We start from the raw sequence: 20,219 nt of genomic DNA, 5'->3' as shown, positions 1-20,219 counted from the left end.
GGGATCCCACCTTTAAATTCACCGTAATGTTCAACCGTGCTAGTTCCATGATTTTCAAGTGTTTTCTGTTTCTTTTTTTTTGTTGTATAGAAAAGTGTTTTTTTTTTTTTTTCTGTAAAGAAATGTGTTTAAGTTTAAAAAAAGTGCTTCTGAAGATGGACAGAAAAGTTCTGTATAGAAAAGTGTTTTTGTTTTTTAAAAAGACAATAAGTGCTGATGATGGACAAAAGTTTTTTTTTTGTACATAGAGTGTTATCATTGCCGATTTCATGTTGAACAAATAGAGTTTTCATGTTGACCATGAAATTTTGTCAACTTTTCTTGTTGAACAAGTGTTAGTTTTATCGTTGCAGTTCATGTTGAACAAATATTTGTTTTCATGCAGTGCCGAAATAAATGCTACCATGAAATATTGTTTTTTTTGTTGTTGTTCTTGAATAGATAGATCTATGGGGAAATTACTACATATTCATTGGACACGTATGATTTACAGTTAGTTGTAGTCCGACTGTTGTCAACAGCAGCATGTATCAATTTAAAACACCCTTCAGATCGTTTCTGTGTGGTCCCTCAATGTCGGGGAAAACAACACTTTTAGCTAAAATAATTCAAAATTGCGATAAAATGTTTTTGAAGAAGCCGAAAAAAATCTACTATTGCTATAGTATTTGGCAGGAGTCCTATGATAAAATAAAAGCTATTGCCAGACCATACCAATACAATTCATACGGGGACTTGATGTTTTCAATAGTATTGAATCGAGCTCGTGGCTGATTATTGATGATTTGGCTGAATCCATTGAACAGTTCTCACAGGAAATGCTACAGAAACCTTAATTGATTCCCTCCCCCACAACTGAATTTGGTTCTCCAGAAGTGCACGAATTTTATCTACATAGTTGTGTACAATTTCTACGGGGTCAAAAACAAATTTTCCCCCCATAAGTGTATTAAAAGGGTCTCCAAACGTTGCAGTGTAAACAACTATTGCATTAAAAATTCTGTTGGTCAATTGACAATCGGGGAACGTTGTACCCCCCTCCTCCGCGTGTATATCTTCCCCACTCCTCACTGTGTCAAAAAAATCTGGGGACAGCTACACTTCAGTTGTTTGAAGTAGGTAATCAGTGGGAGGCGGGTTGCCTGTAAAATCCTCTAAAATTTGTAGAGTATTTGGAATCAAGTTTACTAGCTCAACTGTGCTAGGTTCTACATTAAAAAGAAAATTATTAAAAAAATCATCAATATTAGATGGTACATCAATGGAATTAATAATACCGTGCCAGTCACTGATGGCTGAATTGTCCTGAAACTTCATTGCCTCTTCCTCCTCTTCTTCACTCGATGGTGAGTAGGGGACCAATGCACCAACCTATAAATGAAAAATAGCTTATTTTCAAAGTGATCAAATCACCCCTACAGTTAAAATTTGGATTATTATTGCCTAATTAAATTTGGTTAATTCAACTGAAAGTTCCAACTTAAGATAATTTATAATATGACATGGAGGGTGACAATTTGTTCGTTTATTTTCAGTGTTCAAATTTTATTTTTCGCGGCGCACCCTTGCGGCGCATGCCTGCGGCGTTTCTCTGGTCCGTAGTGAACCCCACTTCTCTGCCCCGCAGCGCACCCCCGTAGCTCTTCCCGGCCCCCTTTACATAATGCCCGTCAAAAGTTGAAATATTTATTTCTCTAATTCCACACAGATTCAGTGAACCCATGAGTTTAATTATTGTAAGCCGCGCGAGTTTTCCAATTTCCAGGATTGAACTTCAAAATGCCGGGAACCGTTAGCCTGGTTTCCCCTCACTAAAATCTTTGGCACGATGTAAGGCTCAGTGTAAATTAGGACGCTGATATATGCAATAGATGGAATAATCTCTCTTAAAACTATGTGAAAGAATAGCATTCACATAGTTTCAAAGGTACCTAAAACTAAATGTGAGACTGAAGAGATAGCAACAGAGAAAATAATAAAGATTATAAAAAAAAGGAGCAGTTTCTTTGCAAAAATTACATTATATTTAGATATCCCCAAGGGAGGGGGGGAAACAATCGGGCCCACATCGCATCTTGCGGCGCTTCCCTGACCCGCATCGCTTTCCCGTGGCGCTTCTCGGGCCCATAGCGCTTCCTGCGGCGCTTCCCCCGGCCCATAGCATTTCTTATATTAGTATAAGATATTTATAATCTAAAACATCACATGACATAGAAGACAGAAATTTGATAATGTTCAAACAATCCCTAAAAATAAAATTTCATTTTAATACTCTTTATCTGCGCTGGAAACAAAAAACAACAAAAACATTAATTGAAAAGGATAGCCATCTCCTCTCATGATACACAACTCATTCCGGTATAAAGTTTTTTTTTATAATATTTGTAGAGGCAAGGTGAACCTTTCGCCATGCTAATAAAACAATTTATAATGCAATGGATTTTGCTACTTATTATGAGCGGGATATAGAGCATTTTTTTTTTGGCTTCACTAATCTAATTTAGCAAAGGGTGAATGCATGCACTTGATATGATTCAAAAGGGAGAACATTATATTTCCTTTGGGAGAAAAAATCTTTCAATATCCCGCTGAGATATACTTTTATGTAGAAAAGGCCTAAAAAGGTTGGAAGAAATTGATAGATATTTCTATATGATAGGTAGGAAAAAATGCTTACATTTGCAAAATCCGTCTGGGCTTGGGTGTCGGATAAATCTGACATAAAATGCTGGATGGTAACCTCCTGACCTAGCGTTGATGGGGCAGCTATTAGAGGTCCAAGGAGAGCGGATCTGCTAGCGGTGTCACATTCCAATACGGCTTGGGTAGGCATCACTTGTTTAGGAGGCTTCGGTCAGCGACCATATTGCATGAGAGGAGCCTTCGCAGGGCCCGCATTATTAACCCTCACTTTCTTAGTGGGTGGCGGCGACGGGCATTCTTCACAATTTGCCTTAAAAAGAAGAGAAAAAAATTAGTTTCAAAATAATTTGCCCCTTTTTTTACAGAAAGAAAGTTAGTATTATCATCCATATAATTTTGTCTAGAAAAGCATTTATCTCTTTTCAGTAAAGCAAAAAGTAAAAATTTCGCGAGAATAGACCTTAATTTGAAAATAATCTGTTTCACTTCTCCAAAATAGAGCATTACGTCTGTGCTTAATTATTGCATCATTGTGTTTTAATTTTGACGGAAGAATAGTTCCGTTGACCGCGTTTGTAAACACAGAGGGAAAAGGGGTGATAGCTAATTTTAACCTCGCACTGGAGATTGTGTCAAAACAGAACGGGATTTTCATTAAAAATTGACAGAAGTCAGTAGACACTTTAGCTGAATATACTGGAGGGTGACCAAGGAAAATAAAAGTGGAATTTAACGAAAAGGTATTTCCATTTGTGAGAATTTGGTTGTAAAACATTGTGGGGGGGGGTTAGGTTTTGAGGGTAAAAAGAATATATTTACGTTTTCCTAGTGAGTATAAAGATTGTAAAGTGATGTTTGTAATGTATGGGGGGGATACTTACCTAAATATAGTAGAGGGTGACCGATGAAAATAATTTTATTTTGAAAATAAAAAATGTACTCACATTGCTAATTGTGGCTGCCAAGGCTTCAAGTTCATCAATAATATTCATTGTTGTTTCAATTGTGTCACAATACTTTCTGATAATTTAATCACATTGCATGCCCGTTATATACGAAATCTCAAGGGTGAATTGTTATGTAACGGGGAAAACCATATGTATCCGACTCGCTGATTGGCTGAGAAGGAGGATGTATCCGACTCGCTGATTGGCTGAGAAGGATGCATGTACTTCCGGTTTCCTATTCCAGGACACCTTGACATTCATCCCTAGCATGCACTTGTCCAAAACAACAATAATAAATAAATCCCTCAGGCCTAAAGATTAAAGAAACCATAATGTTTCTTAATTCCCCCTTCGTGAATCAATAATTTCCCCACCGATTAGGTAAATCAAGTTCTCAGGTTAGGTTCGCCTAAAGATCAAAGAAACCATAATGTTTCTTAAGTCCCCCTTCGTGAATCAATACATTTCCCCGCCGATTATGTAAATCAAGTTCTCAGGTTAGGTTCGCCTAAAGATCAAAGAAACCATAATGTTTTTTAATTCCCCCTGCGTGAATCAATAATTTCCTCGCCGATTATGTAAATCTAGTTCTCAGGTTAGGTTCGCCTAAAGATCAAAGAAACCATAATGTTTCTTAATTCCCCCTTCGTGAATCAATAATTTCCCCGCCGATTATGTAGAACAAGTTCTCAGGTTAGGTTCGCCTAACAATCTCATAACATTCGCGTCGAGCATGTCCATTCTCAATGACAATGAATCATAAAACAGACATAAATTGCTGTTGACATCCATATATGTGACAAAGTTCCTGTTTTTTCATTCTCACTGACAAAAACCATAAAAACAGACATAAATGTGAGAAAGTTGACAAAAACCATAAAAACAGACATAAATGTGAGAAAGTTCCTGTTTTTCAAATTCTCACTGACAAAAACCATAAATCATCCATAACCATCCATGAAAAACATCAAATAAATCGACCAACACACATAACCATCCATGAAAACATCCATAAAAGTGAGAAAATTCCTGGTTTTTCCAAGTGAGAAAATTCCTGTTTTTTCATTCTCAGTGAGAAAACCATAAACCACGTGGTGCTGTCACTACTGGTACCCCCCTTCTACTCTTATCTACCTTTTTGTAAACCAGCTCCCATGGAATGGGGCCAACTTAAACCTATAGTGTTTAGTGAACTGTGCTAAGGAGACTGGTAGACTGGACCTGTAGTCCAGTAGAACTTAACTCTAATTGACATTCCTTGAGCAAATCGGCACGTCCCCAAAAGGAACCCTCGCAACCTTCTCCAGAATGTGAAGATTTTCTATATCAAAATGATCTATCATATGATTTATATATATATATATATATATATATATATATATATATATATATATATATATATATATATATATATATATATATATATATATATATATATATTTAATTCACCCAATATTTCTATCACTTTTTTTGTAATTTAAGCAATCTTATGTACATCCTATATACTTTAATACTGTACCTCCAGGACCTTTAAATCGTAGTGGAAATGCTCACCGTGATTCGTGCACCAAGATTGTTCGAGAAGTTAGAAAGACCGTCATGTCAAAATGCAATGGGATGCTCTCACTTACTTGTTTTTACTTATTTCACGATGCACGCTCTTGGGTTCCTCATGGTGTTCAAGATCTGGTGACATGTTTGGCTCTAGTAGGGTTTGTCTGTAGTTCATTACTCGACAATTGGCAACTAATTTTCATTTTCTGCGTCTGTCGTGTTTCCTGAGCCCCTCAAGTTGATCAATTCAGCCTCAATGGGATATTCATTTTGCAACTAAGTATTTTGAAGCTCTCTATAAATTGACGGACAATTTCGGTGGAATTCTTTGCTCGTGTATTTTCTTTTACAAGAAAATCTTTTACAATGTCTTCTAATGTCAACGAAGGATTCTTTCAAAGATCTCTCATTATTTCCACCAAACGCTCATCTTTAACGAGCTGCTGAATCTGTGAACCATCTACCACACAGGTACCATCAAAAACACAAACACACAGTACCATGTGAACCATCTTTTCAAATGATAGTCTAGGACAAGCCAAAATGAAGTACTTGAAATAATCATCTTCAGTAGGCAAAGCGGTTTACTTTTCTTTGAAAAACTTATTTTGTGGAAAACATTTTTTAAATTAATTTGTGTTTGTTTTTTATTGACATAGTCTTTTTCACATGGAAAATATATTATGTTTCATGTCTTTTCCGTTTTAAAGGAGGCACACTTGTGCCTCTTTAAAGAGGCGACCCACCACAATGTTAAGCGATTTCCGGTCCTAGGGGTCGCAGAGAGACGGCGGTGATTGCATTTTGTAGCCCAAGCTCAAACTTAGAAACATGCAAAATTTAACCCCCCCTCCGACTTTATCTTCATGGGTAAAAGTGGGCCGGAAGTTTCGACCCTCCCACCACAGCCCCCCTTTAACGTTGTCCGATCGGGTTAAGAGGTTTCCTAGGGGCTTTCCTAGGGCCCGGGAGCTTATCCTCGAAATTTCAGCTCAATCCGATCACTCCTTTTCTGTTTTCCAAAAACCAGACATAGCCACTTAATGTTCATTTCTCTTTTTTTATTAGCCACGCCTATAGGCCACAGTTGGCAACGGACCCGGGTGAATAAGGACTCATTTGAAGCGGAATTCGACCTGTTAGGGCCTTTTCATATTTTCAGACCGAAAAAATTTTCCCCAGAACTTATATTTACGAAAAACCTCGTTTTCCTATAAGAGCCCATGTTAATTTTTCCCACCACAGCCCCCCTTTAACGTTGTTCGATCGGGCTGAAATTTAGAGGATAATCTTTCCTGGGGCCTGGAAGCTTATGCTCAAAATTCAGCTCAATCCGATCACTCCTTCCCTGTTTTCCAAAAGCCAAATATCAAGTTTTGTGGGGATTTGCTTGCGTCAAAAATAGATTGCAGAGACTAAAAATAATTTAATAGTGGTCTCTGTGGTACAGTGGTCGCTACTCCTGGCTATCAGGCGGAAGACCCGGGTTCGATTCCCTGTCAGAGGAAATTTTTTATACATTGAATTTAAAGTTTAAAAAAGAAACTCAGTTTCTTTTTTAAATCCAATCTATTAAATCCTTCGGCTCAACAGGCGTCTCCAGAAGAATATCACAGTCGGCCTTCAAGTTACAGATAAGTCTCCACTGCTGTGATAACATGCCGTATACCCGCTTGGGGGCGCCCGGTTTGGGGGGCTGCCGCCCCCAAACCCCGCTGTCGCAGCCTTTAAATAAAAAAAAGTTTTTTAAACTGAAAGTAAGGAGCGACATTAAAACTTAAAACGAACAGAAATTATTCCGTATATGAAAGGGGCTGTGCCCTCCTCAACGCCTCGCTCTTTACGCTAAAGTTTTTATTGTTTAAAAAAGAGTTGTGAGAAAGTCAAACTTTAGCGTAAAGAGCGAGGCGTTGAGGAGGGCACAGCCCCTTTCATATACGGAATAATTTCTGTTCGTTTTAAGTTTTTATGTCCCTCCTTACTTTCAGTTTAAAAAACTTGTTTTTTTTTATTTAAAGGCTGCGAAAGCGGGGGTTTGGGGGCGGCAGCCCCCCAACTGTTCCTCCTAATCCCTGTACGGTTTAAGGTTCGAACTTGTGACTCAGCCTCTTTAACTTTTTAGAAAACGTAGTTTTTTTCAAATAATTTCCTATAAGAATCCATGATTTTGCTTGCTGTTTGTATGTTGGAGAAACTTTTTCAACCATTTTTAATCCTGACACAAATAGTATTGTTTAATTTAGTTTTATGTCTTCTTAAATTGACCTGAAAAATAAAACTTGATACCATTCCCAAAAAATTCTATTCATGCTCTTTGAAAATCTGGATACACTTACACTCTTTTGGTTTGGTTAAATTTTAAGAGCAGGAATGGTAAATTTAGTAGCCCTGAGAGTTTTAACCTAGTTCTCGAGATACTTCTGAGATGCCTTATTGCCAACCATGCACACAGTGCCTTTTGGTGAAGTTCTTTTGCAACATTTAGTTTTAAAATATATTGGGCAAATTCCATAGCTGTGGGGGGTTGACAAACCCAATGTCCCTAGAGACATAGTTACTGGACCGTTTTATAATGCTGAATAAAATGTCTGTCCCAATATTTTGATTGGATATGTTTGGAAAATGAATGGGCTAGGGAGGAGGGCTGCTTGCCCTCACATCACTTTTGAATCTTAAAAAGGGCACTATAACTTCCAAATTCCAATCAAACGAACCCCGAAGTTTATACGACCAGCTATTGCATAAAAGCCTCATATGCCTCTAGGGCATAACTGGGAACTAGAACATTCTGTTTCCAATTAAATTAGCCTCCTCTAAAGTTTATAGAACCACTCCTGTTATAAAAACCTTAATGCCCCCGGGGCATAACTGGCAACCCTTACTCCCAAACTCTGGGGGTTTGTGTCAACCCAAAAGATCTTTGGTGTATTTTTGAAAAAAATAGCTATCTAAAATTTCTGTTGGACATATTTGGGGAAAAGAGGACTTGGGGGTATAATTGCCCTCCGGTCACTTCGACTCTTAAAAAGTATCTAACAACTTATAATTTATACGACCGTCCTTCCATATAAACCTAATGCCCCGGGGTATAGATCACAACCTGTGTTTGGGGGGGGAGGGTTCTTTCCCGAGTATATAATTACTGGACCTTGCAAAGTGCTGAACAAACTGGTTATCTCCAAATTTTCATTGGATGTGTTTGGGGAAATGATGGGGGCGGGGGCTAGTTTCCCTCCATTTGCTTTTGACCATTAAACAGGGCACTGGAACTTACAATTTTCAAGCGAATGAGCTCTTTTCGAAGTTTCTATGGCAACTCCTTCTGTACGAAGTGGCTTTGTCAGAAGTCTCGAAGAAAAAAAATTAATACATTGTGCAAACATAGCAATCCGCAAGCAGGTAAAACACCACCAAACCCCTAATAGTATTAAATAAAAAAACAAGTTTTTTTTAACTGAAAGTAAGGAACGACGTTAAAACTTAAAACGAACAGAAATTATTCAGTATATTAAAGGGGCCGTCCCCGCCTCAACGCCACGCTCTTTACGCTAAAGTTTTTTATTGTTTAAAAAAATATAGAGTTGTGAGAAAGTCAAACTTTAGCGTAAAGAGCGAGGCGTTGAGGAGGGGACAGCCCCTTTCATGTACAGAATAATTTCTGTTCGTTTTAAGTTTTAACGTCGTTCTTTACCTTCTGTTAAAAAAACATGTTTTTTTTATTTAATTTTTCCCCGTTTTTTAATTAATGCAGGTTTTGATTTTGGATCACCGTATGGCTTTCTCGAAACTTGTTTAATTTTATTTACGAACGTTTTTATTAGTAATAAATATACGTAACTGACGAATTAACTTACGTAACGAACTTCTATATTCATATATTTTTATTACGTATATTAGGGGGTTCGCCCCTAGTCAATACCTTGCTCTTTAAGCTTAAGTTCAAATTTTTTTCCAATTCTTTAAAAATGACCACTTATCACAAAGGCTGTTATTTATAATAATTAGCTCTTGTGAAAGTACTAAAAATCTTTGGCTTAAAGAGCGAGTGATTGACTAGGAGGTGGACCCAATCATATATGTAATATTTTCTGCTGGTTTTAAGTTTTGATGTTGCTGCTTACTTTCAGTTGAAAAAGTTGTTTTTTTTTACTTAATTTCTGATCTTTTTTTAATAATGATGGGAAATCCGGGGTCCCTTTCACAGCAATGTCCCTTCCCCCATGAAAACTTCTTTCATGGAAAGATCCTTCCACATAACCCCCGACCCCCCCCCACCCCACCAGAAAAAATACCCTCTGAAACCGTCTGTATACTTCCCAATAACCAATACTAAATGTTAACATTAGGTAAAGTTCATAACTTTCAGCCCTCCCCCCGAGGACTTCAGAGGATTAAGTCATCCTCAAAGACATAGTTATCATATTTTTGTCCCTGCTGAACAAAATGGCTATCTCAAAACTTTGATCGGGTGACTTTGGGAAAAAAAGAGCGTGGGAGGGGGCCTAATTGCCCTCCATTTTTTGGTTACTTAAAAAGGGCACTAGAACTTTTAATTTTGGTTCCACTGAGCCCTCCCACGATATTCTAGGACTACTGGGTCGATACGACCACCCCTGACAAAAAACAAACAAAAAAAAATAAATAACAAACACGCAGCCGCCACCTTTATTCTTGCAAAAATGCAAAGATTCGTATTTTTGCAGATAGAAGCTTGAAACCTTACTGCATCGTTTTCTGATACGCTGAATATGTTGGTTTTATTTTCATTAAGGTTCTATAATTTTAAGGGAATCTTTCCCCTTTTTTTCGAAAATCAGTTAGTTTTTTTCAGGTGCTTAACTTTTGACGGGTAGGACTAAACTTGATGAAACTTATATATTTCAAATCAGCATTAAAATCTAATTCTTTTAGTGTATCTATTGGTATCAAAATCCTGTTTTCTAGAGTATCGGTTACCATTGAGCCGGGTCGCTCCTTACAGTTCGTTACCACGAACTGTTCGAAATGGTGATAACAGAGAACCAGACCTAAATAACCTGTTTTGCTTGCTTAAAACCCTTTAAGAAACATTTGCTGGTGGCACAGAAGGAAAGGCGGAAGGAGTTAGCCAAAACCCATCCTGTTCGTGGTATCTTATAGTTTAATATGTTCTTTTGATAACCCGAATGCACATAACGTGTATGGATTTAGTTAAGCACTCTCCTTAACGTTCTCTGAAAGCCTCACCTAAATGCCTTCTTCCTTTTGGAAAGTAAAGGTCAAACATGCCGACCTTCCTCAATATCATATACTATATCTAAATTATGGACAAATTGCCTAACTTACAGCCCTTGCTCTGAGGACTTTGAGGAGGTTGACATCCCCAAAGGCATATTTATTGGACCTTTCAACAACACTGAACAAAATAGCTCTCCTCGAATTTTGATTGGCAGTGATTTGGGAAATGATAGGTTTATGGGGGGTCTGGTTGCCCTCAAGTCACTTTCGACTCTTAAAAAAGGCACTAGAACTTCTGATTTCCATGATACCCACCCGAAGTTCATGCGACTACCCGTTCCATAAAACCTTATAAGCCTTGGGGTTTAACTTGCAACCTTTACCCCTGGGCTCTGGGGGTTGTGTCCACCCTGGAGGCATTGTTGTATGCTCTTTGGTCTATTTTCAATAAAATGGCTATCTCATAATTTTTTTTCCCAGGGCATAACTTACAACCCTTGCCTCCAGACTATTGGGACTTGTTTCAACCCCGAAGGCCTTGTTGTATGATCTTTTGAGTATTTTTTTTTAAATAAAATAGATATCTCTAAATTTCTTTAGCCCTCCTATCACTTCGCCTTATACGACCATCCCTTCCATAAAAACCTTATATGCCTTCGGGACATAACTTAAAACCCTTGCCCTGAAGGCTCTGGGGGAGGGGGTTGTCATCCCCAAAGACATAATTACTGGACCTTTCAGCTACGCTGAACAAAATAGCTATCTCAAAAGTTGTATTGGGTGTGTTTGGGGAAGACATGGAAGTAGGGGAGGGGGGCTGGTTGCCTTTCAATCACTTTTGACTCTTATAAAGGGCACTAAAGCTTTCAATTCTTAATCGAATGAGCCCCTTTCGAAGTTTCTATGACAACTCCTTCTATACGAAGTGCCTTGGCCAGAAGATGTAAATAAAGAAATAAAAGTAATTTAGTGTACCCACAACACTCTTTACTTAGGCAGCCCTATTGCACTGCCTATGATATCCAAATCACTTGCATAAACTAAGTGTTGCTTCGACATGCAACCTGACATGGGCATACAGGACATGGCACTTACAAAAAAGTAAATGATATAATAAACTGCGACAAAATGTTCTCGTTGTAAAATTTTAAGAAGTTTTTAAATTCAGCATCTAAGGAATTCTTGACTGAAGATTAAGGACAGATGCGATGTCACGGAAGCAAAATGATAGAAGTATTAACTTCACCTTCTCACAAACTAATTCACACCACAGTAAATATTGGAAGACTAGGTATTTTGTATTTGTGTTTTACATTATTCCAAATATCAACAACATTTGTGAGCACTGAGACAAAGCACTTGCAAGAATAATTTTACGATTTGAAATTTCAGCTAGGGTCCACTTCAAAAGCGATGCCTGAGGAATTTTAAATATTTAGAGAACCATTTCTAAAGCCGAGAGAAGACCACAAACTTACTATTTTGTTCTGTTCTGTGGATAATAGGACAATGTTTTTTTCTTAATTCTGATGAATAGGACCCGAACATTGAGTTAGAATAATTTAATGTGAACATTTAAACTGAAAGGAAAACTAGGCATTGCTTCTGCTTAGAAAAACACGTGGGAGTCATATCATAAGTTAAATTCCCTTAAGTTGACTCTGGATTTCTAGATGTCTTAATGCTAAAATCATTTTTATGAATGACTGAATATCAAGCTCACTGTTTTAAAAACAGGTTACTTTAACGCTGTCCCCTTGTTTATTGTACAGGAACAGAGTTTAGAGTATCAGTTTTAAGAATAATTCCTAGTTCTAATGGTACAGCTATGATCGTGTTTATCCCTCCTCTTGCCTTTTCTAAACTCTTCATTAAAAATCTAATCCTTAAAAAAAAGTGTAAGGCTCGATACTAATAGTGTGAATAATATTGCGGAAATTAAGGCGGGAATTCAGGTTAACACTTGGCTTGGTGTGGAACCAAGGGCTAAGCAGGGTTACATCCTATTCCCATTTATAGTGGTTGTTTTAAGGGAAGTCGTCTTAGGGAACACCGCAAAGGCTTTAGAAAAACATGGTATCCAATGGGGAGGTAAAAATCTCCTATATTTGCATTGTGAAAATAAATTGATATCCTAGGTTAAAATATTGCTGAAATGAATGCTGCATTGGAGGTTTGAGAGTTCAGGGTGCAAGAACAGACTTGGAAATTGATGCTAGGAAAACTAAGTTATTTAGACTAGGAATAAACGAGGGTGAAGAGGCGATGTTATATGCCGAGAAAATTGATCAAGTTGATAGTTTCATTTACCCGGGTAGTATTATTAGTAAAGAGAATTGAATATGTAAAAAAGTAGAATAAAAGTTAAAAACACGTTTGGAGGAATAGGAACAAAAGTGTTGAATCTAAGACAAGAATATTGGAAGCCATGGTGTCAAAGTATGGGTCTGAAACATGGGCACTTCAAAAGACTGAGGAAGAGTTGTCTGTGTTTTTTCAGAGCAGTTGTTTACGGATGGTTTTAGTGCTCCTTTTAATGACTGCATATCAAACAATAAGAAGGAAAAAAGTGGTTTGATCCCACTCTCTGGGGCTGCAATGAAAGAAAGGTTAGCATGATTGTGCCACGTTTTATGGATGACAGATTGCCAAAGATTGAGATTGTACTTATAGGTTATCTGTCTTATACCAAACGAAAAACGCGTTGGAAAATGGAACCTCATAGGAGAAGCTGAAGAGTGAAGATGGGATATATCGAGGTAGAGTAGAAGTGTCAGCAGCTGCGTTGGCCTCAGGCAGTTTGGTACTGCAGTAGTTTTGATTAGCAGCAGTAGTAGTAGTTTTCCCTGTATGTGATTTATACTTATGGTTTAAAACTTAATTAACAAGATCGAATTAAAACTTCGTTGTTTCGAATTTAACATCTTAAAGTTACAAATTTAACTATTTCAGATCAGATAAACATGAGCAATTTGATTACATTTTAATTATATTTCGAAAATGTGTTGCTGTTTTATAAGTGTAAAGGTAAAGGATGCGGCACTAGACCCTTAAGGTCCGAACCGGTGGTGCTGATCTCCGTCTCAAGGCCCTTCAGCTAGGAAGTGCAATGAGGAGATGGGGTCCAGCCATCCCCCAAGTTTTATAAGTGTAACCTGTGCTGAATTCTTGGTTTTGTGATAACATTAAAAATTGAACAGTCATAAATATATTATAAAAATGATCATTAAGAAGGTAATATTTTTTTATTTTTTTTTATGAAGTATGGCTTAACTTCTCAAAGCAATGAGAAGAGAATTTGCATAATAATAACCGTAATAATAACAATAATAATGATTAATAGTATTACTTGGAATAATTTATTATTAAGAGCAGGTACGGTAGTAAAATTTTCCGCTACATAAAAAATGCCAAACAATTTGTAGGCTAAGCTACTAGAAAAAAGTAAACCGTAAGCCGCTACAAACTTAACAAAAGTCAGTAGCATTAGACTTCTGTGTTTTAAGGAGCGTTTTAGGGACTGTTTCTGGCGTATTGTGTGCTTAAGGGACGTTATTATAATTAAATTTTTATACTTAAGTTTAAGTTAGCTGTTTATTCTTTGTTTTAAAGCTATCCATCGTTTGTATCCTAATTGACGAATTTATGCATTAAAAACATATGTTCGTTATTCTTTTTATTTATTTTGTCAAAAGCGCGTGAAAATGTTTATCAAAGAATCTAAAAAAACTCCAAATCTGAAGACAATGTTCTTCAAAAGACAACAATGACGCTCTGTTTCATAGTGTCTATGCGTTTTCGGATTGGGAAGTAGCTACTAAAAGCAATAAAAATCTGTCTTGAATAGTTTTCACTAAATCTTTAATGTTCTAAATGATTTGAATGTTTTCAAAGCTAGCTATTCTTTTAAAAGTAATTATACCTGTTTTTAAGGGTTTTCAAATTTCCACCCACTGTCTTATAAAAGGATTTGTCCCTATTGAACTGTTATTTGTACGTTATGGAAAGACAATATGGTCTTTGAAAATACCTGCTTCACATTTCATAATGGCATCCACAGCAACATGAGCGATCCACGCTTTATGAATAAAAAGCAGCACAAATCAACGTAGACTAAATAAACCTATTGTAATGTAATGAGTCGTGGATCCAGGAGAGGGTGGATGGGATGATTGTTTCTTGACATTTGCAAACACCCAGTAACCAAAGTATAAACACATACAACAAGTACTGACAAAACCTATCCTCTCCACACAAAAAAGTGACCCTTTATCCGCGTCTCTGGAGACGATTCCATACCTATGCGAACCTGGGGGATAAATGCACAAGTTCCGTAGGTGATTATACTTGTTCCGTAAAAGCTGTATTAAATATAATTTATTGGCTCGGAGCGATTAAGTAGTACAGCATATTTCCTCTAGAGGCGCTGAGGAACGCGGGGTCACTTTTGGAGAGTTTTGTCAGTACTTGTTGTATGTGTTCATACTTTGCCAGTAACCAACAGTTATAATACTTTATAGATATTTTGCTCCTCAGACTTTGTCTTAAGGCATCCACACAACTGAAAAACCGGGAGAGGTAAGAATTTTAAGGCACCAGGGCAGTTATACCAAAATGGGATTTTGCTTCTAAAATATGTGGTGTGTTAAATTAATCAAAAAATGTTTCAAGTCAAGTCGGGATAAACGTTTCATTGAGCAGAATTAGCCAATACCATCTTTCTCCGTATGCATCTATGTTGGACGTGATCCATTTTGTTTAAAGTTAATCCACCACTCATTCCGGAAATTGTGTATCTGCCACGGGTTTCAACGCTCAGTTGAAATAAAACCAAAATACTTTTTTCAAGCTCTGGAAAGATTTAGGTAAGTATAATTAATATTGCCAATCTCTCGAATTCATTTCGAGTTCATTTCTTCTTACTTTTATCATATAAAAGCGATAAACGACCAAGCGAAGAATTCCATTTTTTTTGTATTTCACCTAATTTTGACTTCAGAATTGGTCATCATATTTGCCATTTGTTACATTGATATCACATTAATTCTTGGAGAAAAACTTACGTGCTCTCAATACTAATTTTCTGGTGATCGCTCTCCCCTTCCAATATCAAATCGATATTTAAACTGGAAACTTTTCTAGCGCTGTTGGTTCTTACTCAATGAAGCGATCACTGCCAAAGTCATTCTTTATGGTGGATAAATTTTCAAGTTTGTGATTTTAACTAACCATCTCTGTTGGTTTTTGTAAAGCCTTGAATAAACTAAAATTTGAATAGGTTGAATATAACATTTTGGTTTTTCTTGTTTATAAGATAATGCTAAAACATAATGTCTTTGGAAACTAAAAGTTTGAGTGGCAAGTAAAATGAATTTAAGCTGTTGTTAACATTATTAGTTTATTATTCTTTTAGGTAACAATAACCACTTTACTAATTGCAAGATAATTTATGAACAATTTCGTAAGTACCGATGAACCAATGTTGAATGTTATTTCTCCACCAGGTATAAAACCTGAGTAAAACCTCAGTAAAACTTAATAGACAAGTAAAATAAATTTGAGTAACTGAGAGCTTGGTTAGTTTATTGCACTCATTGGAATCAGTATCTACTTCACTAATTGCAAGAAAATTTACCAAAAAGTTCTTCCAAGCCGTTGACACTTTGTTCACAGTCTTATATAAAACTTCAGTTCGCCTAAATAATGATTTCTAATATAAAGAACAACCGTGGTAAAAAATCCAAATCCAAATACAATAGACAGAAGCCTGTACTGAAATATTTGTTGAGAGAAATATCTATTTAAAATCAAAACCATTACAAAAAAAACAATATGTCTAGAGCCTATGTGGCTATCTCTTTAATATCCTACAATAAACCACAAGCCGATCAAATGCAAGACATGGCAAACCTTGTTAAAATTAAGATATTTTCTTTTAAGCGATTACTCCTTGGGAGTTACAACTTTCTTGAAGAATAAGTAAAAAAAAGAAGAAAATTGAGCAGTGAAAATTGTGAATATGCAGATTTTTGTTTTGCAGCCCACGGGAAGTAAATCTAGCATCCCCCGAAAATCTTCTTCCATAACCTACTCTGAAATATAAAAAAAAGCAAAGTGACTAATTAAATTTGGTTTTGCCGGCCTTTAAATTGGTTTCTTCGAAAGTACTGTTTTCCTGGTGTTATTTATATGCAGCCCATCCACCTGCTCAAACTCCCAGTAAATTAACAAAGAGCAACAGTAAATTAACATTCAATGAACAAGCAAAACTAAAGAAGACAAGGAGTTGAACTTGGAAAAACAGTTTAACTTTTTTGTCAATATTGAAGATATCAAATAAATCCATATTCGAAAAGAAATAAAACTCAAAAGATATTGAAATCAGTTCATAGCAATGACCAAAGCTTTATTCAGTCTATGAGGAATTGAAACAACTCAAAACTTTTCTTTCCAAGAACAAAAAAGTACCGCCGTTTAATTTTCCTCAGAAAAATCATTAAGCTGTCGACTGTTTTTTTTTACTTTACTGTCTGCTGTTATTGTTTTTTTGTTCGTTTTTTTTTTTTGTCCAAATATTGATCCAAATATACGAGAACAGGTGGATTTTATGACCTTTACAGAACATTGTCAAAAAATGGAAGATATCATTTTGCCTTCTTCCTTTTTTAAATTGACCTGACCTGAAGTACTACGTCACAGACAAGGGTCCTTAGTTTCAATTATGTCTGCTTACTTTAATGTTTCCATAAGAATATTATTTTCCTAAGGAATTTAAAATGTCTCCAGTCCCGGTCAACTAGAGGAAGTAAATAGATAATTGGAAAATTTAGAAAACTACAAAATATTTAAGAATGAGGAAAGAAAATATATAAACGCCATGATTTCATTCCTGAATATTGGTAGATAATAATTTCATCTAAATTGATGGATAGTTATTAGAAATAAATTCACACATTCCAAATTTTCATTTTTCATTTATATATTTTGAATCTCACATTTTGTATTGCAAAAGCATCTTCGGACATAGATTATGACGTATTTCGACGCTGTTATAGTAGGTCTACCTATTGAAAAACTAAACAGTTCTAAATCTTATTTATCAAACTAGTATGATGAATATCCTGTATCTGTCAGTCTTATAACATTAGTATTCATTTTTGAAAATATCACGTATGGTTTGTAATACGAAGTTTAAAAATTATATCTGATTTTTTTTCCATTTTTTTTTTTCTTCAGCATCATACGAGTTATTCTACGAACATAATAGAATTTTGAGCATTATGATATTGCATTTAAGAGTTTTTTACTTGTACATAATGAATTTAGAGACGCGTCTGACTTCTTTTCCGTCTCCACCCATGCAGTAAAAAAAAAAAAAAAAAAAAAAAAAAAAAAAACAAATCCGTTCTACTTCTCTTTGGTTTAGAAGATTTTTTTGATCAGAAAAGTCAGGAAACTCTTTATTGTTAAGTGGTGAAGGAAAGTAATGTTTAATAACAGAATCTGTGATAGACCCTCGGGAATGCTGCTTGTGGCACCACTGTTTTGTTATGATTATCAATATTTTTTTCTGGCTATTTTGGTATACTTTCAATTCTGACGCATGTTTAAAGGTTAAAGACTAATGACGCTAGAATAGTTTCAGTTCTGTCTCTTGTGTTTTCTACCTTTCAAGCCATGAAAGTTTTGACCCTAATCTATCATTGAAATTACGGATTAGTTATGTTCCTTTTAAAATATACTTGTATCTGCTCTTTAGAAGAAGACGTCGGGCATTCTTCTCCAAAACAAATTGAAATTTCCAGAGGCTTCCCTTACCACTAGTTGATTTAAAACTTAGTCTTACATTTTCTATTGATTTTTTTATTTTATGTTTTAGGAGAGGAACTGAGCTAGCACATATTGGCTCGTGCACATCAATGTATTCAGACAGCCATTCTTGCCCACTGTCCTGTAATAACACAGATAAAGAAATGCCAGTTTGTGCATCAGACGGGAATGTTTACAAGTAAGCAAATTTCAATGGTTTTAATTCTTTTTCCTTTAAAGGTTTTTTTTTCTCAAGGGTCCCTAGAATCACTATTTTTTTTCAAATGCAATATATAGGTACAAGACATTTAAATGTCATTAATATGCCAATAATACTGGCAAGAGTGACCTACACAATTTCGTGCTCCCATAGTTCGATCATTAGTAGATTTGAATTTGTGTGATTTAGATTTATAATTTTTTTTTATTTCGGGTATAACGCGTCAGCCTGGGGAAATGAAGGATAAATATACCGTGTTCCGTCAAGGATTTGCTATAAACTAACTTTTGAAGACTTTTTGGGTCGGCAGGAAGAGGATCGGGCTGGTGAAATTTGTTGTTGGTACTGCCTGTGACCCCCTCAACCCTGCTTCCTTGTCGCTAGGCTCATTTTCTTCTCTTTTTTCTAGACTTATTTTGAAAGTCAGCTAGTCAAAGTCTGTGTGAGAAATCAGTACCTGTTTATTGTGTTTGGACGTTGTTAATCAACAAAAAATGGCTTAGTACCATATTAGAGCATAAATTACGTGACCGTAAAGAGACAAAAAGAAAGAATTCCAAAAAATGAATGAAAATTTAGAGTAAAGAAGTTAAATAAATCTAAATAAAAATTTCAAAATGAAACCAATTAGCTTGAAAAAGATAAAAACGATTCTGAAGTTACTTATACAGTACGAACAGTACGTAGGGCGCTTCTTCGTCAAATTATCAAATACATGTTTTATTGCCCCGCCCCAAAAAAAAATCCTTTGTACGTGTCTGTCAAGGGATATAAAGTGTTTAGTTAAGACATGTGTTTTCGCTTACCCGGATATATTAATTAGTCGAATATACTGTCCTTGTTAGCCTGAATACAATTCCTTGGAATAAATATCTATAAGATAATTAATATTCTCATATTCATCTTAAAACAAAATTCAGGGACATAATTGACTTATACAAGTTCTAAGAAAAATTTGATAGAGAGCTCATCTAATGTTGGAAAAGTTTCCAGAATTTCCAAAGAAAAGAAATTTCTTTAGGATTACATTCATTGATAGACGAGTGAAACTGATAGGAACAGCTCTAGAAATTAATAACAGAAAAACAAAAGCAAGACAGAAGTAAATAATTGATAAGTAGAACGTTTTAATTAATTTTTTGATTAGATTTGAAATACCAAGTGTTTTGTGTGAAAGTAAAAAACAAGTTAAAAATCAAAATATACAGGAATTAGCGTAAATATGAGGGGGACTGTCGTGTCTCTTAATCTTTTAGTCGCAGCTAATTAGTACTATAGAGACTTTTTTCAGATGTGTACTCTTTAGAAACGGTAAACATATCAATTCAAGTTTTCTGGAAAAGAATAAGGAAATGATAACAACAAGCTAAATGTGATACTTTCTACTAAGATTCAATAAATTCCAAGTTAAACTTTTGCGTAAAAAGCTTGAGGCTGAGGGGACGAAATCCCCCTTACATTGATTGTAATGGAGGTTCGACAAATGTCTTAACGTTGCCTTTTGCTCTGATTTTTCATGTTGTTATAAACGATAAATTATAAACTGAACAATAATGTATTTAAGAAAGGGATTAACACTTCCTGGGAGTGTGTCTTTGGAGACAGACATAGTTTCTATAAAACTTATCCCATAGTTAGACTATCTCATAATTATTTGTTTTTTAGTTTTGCTCACTTTGTGCCAAAATCGTGTACATTCACTCCAAGAGGTGGAAAATGGTAGTTGGTTGAGGCGTGATTTTTACCGATTAAATAGCTCTTAAGAACTAAAAATTATGTTTCTGACTTGTTTTTATTTTTTGCATTTTCTCTATTCCTAGTGAAAGAAT

The 20,219-nt window shown here is 35.7% G+C and overlaps 1 protein-coding gene across 1 annotated transcript in view; it reads left to right on the top strand.

Annotated features, from left to right (window-relative positions):
• Window positions 1-20,219, top strand: part of LOC148946970 (uncharacterized) — a 268,849-nt gene that overhangs the window by 207,873 nt on the left and 40,757 nt on the right. The window contains exon 7 of the mRNA XM_089096472.1: window positions 18,241-18,369. Coding sequence (XP_088952598.1) covers window positions 18,241-18,369 — 129 coding nt within the window. The remainder of the gene's footprint in view (window positions 1-18,240; window positions 18,370-20,219) is intronic.

The sequence above is a fragment of the Artemia sp. Qi Xiang Cuo genome, chromosome 11 (genome assembly GCF_049724085.1).
Source record: "Artemia sp. Qi Xiang Cuo chromosome 11, ASM4972408v1, whole genome shotgun sequence".
Classification (NCBI taxonomy): domain Eukaryota; kingdom Metazoa; phylum Arthropoda; class Branchiopoda; order Anostraca; family Artemiidae; genus Artemia; species Artemia sp. Qi Xiang Cuo.
This window is presented reverse-complemented; position numbering and strand designations above follow the sequence as displayed.